Genomic DNA, 7,862 nt, shown 5'->3' with positions numbered 1-7,862 from the left:
TCCAGGTGCACCTTTGGCACTCCCAAAGTGCCTCCTGACACTCCGAGGGCACACCTCTGACACTCCCAGAACACCTCAGACACTCCCAGGTACACCGCTGACACTCCCAGGTACCTCTGACACTTCCAAGTACACCTCTGACCTCCCCAGGTACACCTCCGACACTCCCAGGTACACCTCCGACACTTCCAGTTACACTTCTCCTGCTCCCAAAGTGCCTCCGACCTCCCAGTGCAACTCCGACACTCCCAGGTAAACCTTCGATGCTCTAAGGTACCCCTCTGACACTCCCAGGTACATCTCTGACACTCCCTAGGTATTCACTCTGACACTCCCTGTGTTGCCCCCTCGGCACTCCCAGGTACCTCAGGCACTCCCCTTACACCTCTGGCACTCCCGGGTTTCTTTCCACTCCTGGTTCTCCCCTGACATTCCAGGTGCACCTCAGTCCTCCAAGGTACACCTCAAGCTGCTCCCAGGTACACCTCTCACCTCCCAGGTACACCTCCAGACACTCCTAGGTCCCACCTCTCCACTCCCAGGTATACCTCTCACACTCCCAGGCACTCCTCTGACACTCCTGGTGCTTCTCCTGACCACTCCCAGTACCCCCTAAACCTCCCAGGTACACCTCAGCAGACACTCCCTAGTACCTCTCCACACTCCCAGGTATACCTCTCCACCTCCCAGGTACTCCTCTGGCCTCCCTGAGTACTTCTACGGCACTCCCAGGTACATCTTAGACACTCAGAGTCTTAGACAACTCGACTTTTTAGTTAAACCTCCAGTCTCCCCTAGGTACCCCTCTGGCCTCCCAGGTACCTCACCAGCACTCCTGGGTATTCTCTGACCTCCTGGTACACACCTCTGGCCTCCAGGGCCCCTCAGACCTCCCCCTTACCTCTGGCCTCCCCTGGTACACCTCTTTCCTCCCCCTGGTTCTCTGACATTCCCAGGTACACCTCCGACACTCTCAGGTACTCCTCAGACACTCCCAGGTACCTCTGACACTTCAAGTACACCTCTGAGCACTCCCAGGCCAAACCTCTGACACTCCCAGGTACACCTTCCCAGCACTCTCAGGTACACTTCTCACGCTCCCAGGTACACCTCCGACACTCCCAATTACAACTCCACCAGGCACTCCCAGTAAACCTCCGTGCTCCTGGGTACCCTCCTGTCCTTCCAGGTACACCTCTGACCTCTATGTATTCTCTGTTGCTCCTGTTTACCTCCTGACACTCCCAGGTACCTCTTTTCCTCCCTGGTTCTCCCCTGTCACTCCTAGGTACGCCTCAGACACGCCAAGGTACACCTCAGACACTCCCAGGTACACCTCCCTCCCCAGGTACACCTCAGACACTCCTGGGTACACCTCTCACCTCCCAGGTACTCCTCTCACCTCCCTGGTACTTCTCTGACACTCCCAAGTACACCTCAGACACTCCCAGGTACACCTCAGATACTCCCAGGTACACCTCAGACACTCCAAGGCACACCTCTGACCTGCCAGGTACACCGCTGACACTGCCAGGTACACCTCTGACACTCCCAGGGACACCTGAGACACTGCCAGGCATACCTCTGACACTCCCAGGTACACCGCTGACACTGCCAGGTACACCCCGGACACTCCCAGGTACACTTCTCACACTCCCAGGTACACCTCCGACACTCTCAGGTACACCTCTGACACTCCCAGGTATACATCTGACACTCCTAGGTACACCTCTGACACTCCCACGTACACCTCTGACACTCCCAGGTACACCTCTGACACTCCCAGGTACACCTCCGACACTCCCAGGTTCACCTTTGACACTCCCAGGTACACCTTAGACACTCCCAGATACACCCCAGACACTCCCAGGTACACCCCAGACACTCATATATGATCCCGGCTGGACATCTAATACATGCGAGGCCGTTGTTGGATGGTAGAGCGATTCAAGAATCACAATGGGATCGGGAGACAAACGGGGCAGCGTCAGGGGACCTGTATGGATGAAGGGACGGGCACTCACTAACAGTGACAACAACATCACGTTTCAGGGCTCGTTAAAGACGTAATATATGACTTCACTCAGCATATCAACTACGTTACTGTAACACTTGCACAATCAACTATTAATTGGGTCAAATCACTTAAAGAAGGACGAATTATAACACAGAGTGGAATGGCATACCTGTATGGATGAAGGGACGGGCACTCACTAACGGTAGAAATGCCCGCGGGACCCTCACTCAAAACAGACCAGGGAGTCCACCTACTTCTATTCCGATGAATTAATTCACTGTACACTCTGACGTTGAAATTGAGACTATGAACTCATTTTCATTCCCTACTATTATCTTCACTAACAATGCTCTGACTCAGCTATCAAAAGCAAAATCAAATTGATTACAAAGGGTTGGATGGCAACAGGTCCCAGATTCTGGGGTCACTAAGTCTAAGGGGATAACTTAACTCTAATCTTAATTTCTAAGGGTCGCTGCCACCAGACCCCCTCTGGACAGCATGTAGCTCGTTAGGTAGCGGGCAGAGTGGACTAGGCATTGGGTTAGGTTTTCCATTGACCAGATCGATAAGGGGAAAGAAGGGTGAAACCATAACATGTCTTAATTGATTTATTCCTTATAAAACATACTGGTAAAAAACATATACATGAATTGGCCTTCCTCAGAAGAACAACGGAAATGTGGTTACCCAGATGGGCCCCAGACTCTTACATTGATGGCGTGTTATCCACCTACTTATTGCATAACAATCTGTGACCACCTTACCTCGGTCGTCCCTTCTTACAATATCCCTTAACTCATCAGACTGCTCCACCTGTGTGGAATCTAGCACCGTCAGTTATCATACATAGTAGCACCATCTCAACACACCTGTTACACTCCATACCTGCAAGTATGGGACTCCTTGTGACTTTAGGTATACGCAACAGGCACCTCGTTCGCACACCGCCCTCGGTGGGTAAAGACGAGGGCTTCACCTAGAGACATACCAGCACTATTTCTACGCCTGGAATTATAGGTCTCTCCAAGTGACGACCGCAGAGGTTCTCACGGTCTCCTTATTTGTGACTATTCATTTGGAGTGGTGCGCTGGAAATCCACAGGTTCACAGTGGATTGGCATAGCGGGGAGTAGTCCCCACCTGTTGTGACGCTCAAAGGGACAATGGCGGCCGGGCGGCAAGGTACTCCGACCGCATGGAACCTGAGGTGACGGTAGAACGAGGAAGACTCAGAAATAATGCCTGACGGGCGGTTATCCCACCCCTTAACACTTTCCTATCACACTTATATATCCGGCAAAGCTTTAAACTGTAATAACTTCTATTTATCAACCTTAATTATAGGGCGGGATGTAGCCCGCTAGGACACTGACCTGAGGTGACGGTAGAACGAGGAAGACTGAGGGCATTACCCCATCGCTCCTCGTCACATAGGCCTACAGTGTCCAATCCTCAATTTCACTTTGGTTTCTTATGGTTCTCACCTGAACACTTTTCGGTATATTGTCACTCATGCCTTATAAACACATATTTTAATCCTAAATCACACACTAAGGTAAGGTCTTGTTTTGCTAGTTCTTGGGTAAATTCATGGGGTTATAATATCAACGTGGCATCTGAGGCGGGTACATGACCCGCCTTGAAACAAAGGCTGAATGTTCATGGCGGGGGTGTATCAACTTCACTTAAAACTGTAATGAGGGATCCTCCTCTCACACATTGCACTATTTAAACACAGACATAAGATTCTCTGATCACTGTACCTGTCGTGGGTATATGTCACGTGAGGATACGAGGTGTATTAAATTCATACCGACGCATACAAGATATTTCCTTTCAAGTATAGTTTCTGGATCACTTTCAACACCTCACATAGTTCTGATACATTTATCCTTTTTCCAGATCATTGTTCTCATGTATTTTCATATGATATCTGTGGGAGTTATGTTCGCTACACGCTCGCAGACGTAAATAGTATGACCTTCAAACCCTGATCCACACTTAGTCTTACAGTACACTAGTCCGGCTCAACTGGACTTTAACATTCATCTTATGCATACCCTGAGTTCTCCTTAATGCTATGAATACATACACTTAATATGATATAACTGTACCTGGGTACAATACAACACATGGTCTAGGAACATTGAGTAGGTGAGTTGTCCTTTATCAATGTTTCCCGTTTTCTGAGGTTCTACAAGCGCGGTGCATTTGAATGTTATATAGCGTAATATGAATTAAATGGGATTTTTAGGAATGACAATGATGTGCGCAGTACACAGCGTCTCCTACTAAATCCGTGGATTATATTCAAAGTTCCCACTAAACAAAGACGGGGAAACAGAGAAAACGGGGGACGTTTCCACTGGGGGACTCAGAAGGTTTTGTGGACGTTTGAGCGTAATATGAATCCTTAAGGTTTTCAGGTTAGACGTCATCACGATCATGACAATAATGTTAAGGAAAAAACTTTGGAATTCTTTTTGACAGTACAACTGATATTTCTCATACAGATCAGATGTCGAAAGTGATTAGATATGTTCATATTGAAGGTGATTCTCTTGAAGTAAGGGAATCTTTCTTGTGTTTCTTTCCTATTGCTGGAAAAACTGCAAATGAGCTCACAAAGGACATCCTGAGTAATGTGGAGAGTGATGGACTGGACATAAACTTTTGCCGCAGTCAAGGATATGATAATGCTGCAACTATGGCTGGTATTCATGGAGGTGTTCAGAAGAAAATCAAAGAAATAAATCCAAAGGTTTTGTTTGTGCCAATCATTCCTTGAACCTTTGTGGGGTACACTCTTTTGGATCCAATCCTTTATGTGTAACATTCTTTGGAAGTGTAGAGAAACTTTATTGCTTTTTTTCACTTTCAACTCACCGATGGGAAGTACTGAAAGAAAATATGAACCTGACAGTCAAAAGACTTTCTCAGACTAGATGGAGTGCACATCATGATGCCGTAAAGCCTCTCAAGAAACAATTTGAGAAGCTGATCATAGCTCTGGAAACATTGACGGATCAAAGAGAAAATGTTGACACAAGAGGATCAGCTGAAGTTTTGTTTTGCTTAAAGCTGTATGTGATTTTTATTTTTTGGGTTATCTTTCTTTTTGGTGTGATGTACTGGAAGAAGTGAATCTCACACAGAAGTATTTGCAAACACAAGGAATAAGTCTTGAAAAGTGCACTGTAAAGCTCAATGGTTTGAAATTGTTTCTTCGAGGTCAGCGGAATGAAATTGTGGAGAGAGCGATTCAATATGCAACTACACAATGTGAAGAAATGGGCATCTCCATGGAAACAAGAGGGAGGATAAGACGTAAGAAAATGATGCCAGGAGAGGTGGCTAGGGATGCTGGACTGACAATGGAAGAGGAAATGAGGAGATCAATGTTTGAATGTTTAGATCGATTTAGTCTAGAATTGGATGCTCGTTCAGAGGCCATGGATAACATCTTGTCAATATTTGCAGCTATTCAGCCAAGCTACTTGCTTTCTGCAAAAGAAGAACAACTTCAGGGGAGTATTTCAAATTCAAGCATGACCAAGATTTTTAATGAAATTTCTGATGAGGATGTCATGGTAGAAATTATGCAACTTCGCAGACACATGGAGGCTGCCAAAATCACACCCGAAGAAGCAAATAAATGGACAGTCTTGCAGTTCCTGAAGTTTATTGTCAAATGGGACTTTTGTGAAACCTTGCCAAACTTGTCATTCTGCCTGAGATTCTTTTTAACAATATGTGTGTCTGTTGCATCATGTGAAAGAAGTTTCTCTAAACTGAAACTCATCAAGAATTATCTTCGTTCTAACATGACTCAGGCAAGATTGAACAGCCTAGCTATGATTTCTATCGAAAATGAATTGCCAGGACAGTTAATTTTTATGAAATAATTCGTAAGTTTTCTGAAGCCAAGTCATGAACGATGAGGCTGTAAAACTAATACGTATATTAGGGTGTGACCGTTGCCTTCCAAAAATAAAAAAATGCTCCTACAATGCTGTTCAAAGTTTTAGTGTTGTGTATTTATCTAGGAAACACCCCAGTAAATTTTCTTGGAGATCGGTGCATGTTTGAGCTAGCACCGTCGGCTTTACAAAATAACAAGGAATATTATTATCTAATGAACAAATTTAGTGGAATTTCTTTTATTAGACTTATAAGATAAACTTACACCAAGCAAATGATCGACCATATCAATCTTAATACCCCTAAAACAATATTATAGATTAGTACGAAATACAATAATCCCAATAATTGCATTTCTAGGTTCAAGACCCATTTCTCTCAACTGGCGTACAATGAAAAAAAGAACTACTACTACTACCCTGCAATGCCTGGAGTGTTTGAGGAGCGCCAGCAGGAGATGGCCGACTTCTTCCGTGAATCTCTAGCCCAACCGTTTACACGTGGCGACTACAAGGAGCTGGTAGAGCTTTGTCTGCTGCTTGTAACTAAAGGATCCGAGCCAGTGAGCTTCACGACGGTCTACCCCGGCCCACTTCACAAAACAAGGTGGATGGCTAAACTGCTCTATACCCTCAAGATTGTTCTTTTGTCAGGCCAGGTCAAAGAGCAGTTTCCCATAGCCGAGGTTGTGACTAAAAGTCAAATCAGCAAGTTAGAACGGTTTGGTGTGTTCACAGTCGCTGTTTATGTCCCACAGTGGATTGTTTGCCCCGTTCCAGCAAGTGCGCCACTGAATGACTCGAATTTAGTCGAAACCTTGGCTGAATTTGCCCCATGATGCCACAATAGTTGACAAAGCACGTGTGGCACTCGGTAGACACACTTGGTACCTAACTGAGGAGTTCGCCCCACTGGCTTTGTTCTCGTCCCAAGTACAAGAAAGGACAAAAGAGGAGATGAGGAAGGCCCTTCTTTGCCATGAAGGCACTGAAGTTACTAAGAGAGTGGGGCTCAATCACGGGGACTGAAAGCCATATCTTCCCCCTGTCCCAGAAAGTGGCACTGCCCTGGTGGACCTAATTGGGCCTGACTCAAGCCGGTTCTTCACCATTTTAGGCATGCCCTATCAGTTTCTCCACAGTCCAGCCAGTGAATGGGCGGATCATGACGACTACCTGAACATGAAACGGGTTGTGGACAAGCTTCAGGTCGTCAATGAGGCCGCAGAGCGTGGTGTAAAACTTTGCCATGACTTTCTTAATGTTGCCAGGGATGAAGAGCGCTTTCAAGAAGTCCTTCAAGTAGTTAAAAATGACAGACTCCGCGTTTCTAATCAGCGCAAACGATCATCTGTTTCCCAACAGAAATCATGGTTTCTTGCTCTAGAGAAATAATACCTTGTGAATATATGATAAAACCCCTTAATGTACCATGAGAGAATAAGAATGATTAACTTTTTTGTGTTAGTGATAACAGCTTTTAATTAAGACAGGCAAATGATTTGTGTTAATATCCCTTATGATGGTTGTGTAATCTCATATATAGGCCCGTATGCCGTATAAGCAAAATCGCTATTTTTCAAATTGCTGGAGCTCACTCAAATATGCATGAATCTTCAAAAAATTGCACGTGGGTATTCTTTATGTCAATATGCAACACCAAAATTTTGAACAACATTGTAGGACAAAGTTGGGGCAACTGTCACGCCCTAACGCCGGTCCTGGATTATGTCAACAATTGTATATAATTGTTCTTCCTCTATGAATTTCTTTGTTATCATCTAACAACACAGCCAGGTTGTAACACAGTACCATAAATCATTATAATTTGACCATAATTATAGTAATAAAAGTAACTTATGATGTACAAGGAGAGATTTATCCTCTTCCGTAAAAACTCGTCCAGTCATAGTTGCCGCCAT

General features: G+C 45.4%; 1 protein-coding gene across 1 annotated transcript; it reads left to right on the top strand.

Annotated features, from left to right (window-relative positions):
- Positions 1-4,533: 4,533 nt before the first annotated feature.
- LOC121853277 lies at positions 4,534-5,853 on the top strand (the record flags this gene model as incomplete). The annotated part of the gene is made up of 2 exons (XM_042347291.1): positions 4,534-4,781; positions 5,176-5,853. Coding segments are annotated over 2 exons (926 nt in total), but the record flags the coding sequence as incomplete, so codon positions are not given.
- Positions 5,854-7,862: the final 2,009 nt, after the last annotated feature.

This window comes from Homarus americanus, unplaced genomic scaffold (genome assembly GCF_018991925.1).
Source record: "Homarus americanus isolate GMGI-L3 unplaced genomic scaffold, GMGI_Hamer_2.0 scaffold1326, whole genome shotgun sequence".
Lineage (NCBI taxonomy): Eukaryota > Metazoa > Arthropoda > Malacostraca > Decapoda > Nephropidae > Homarus > Homarus americanus.
Note: the sequence above shows the minus strand (reverse complement) of the source record. Positions and strands in the feature narration are given on the sequence as shown.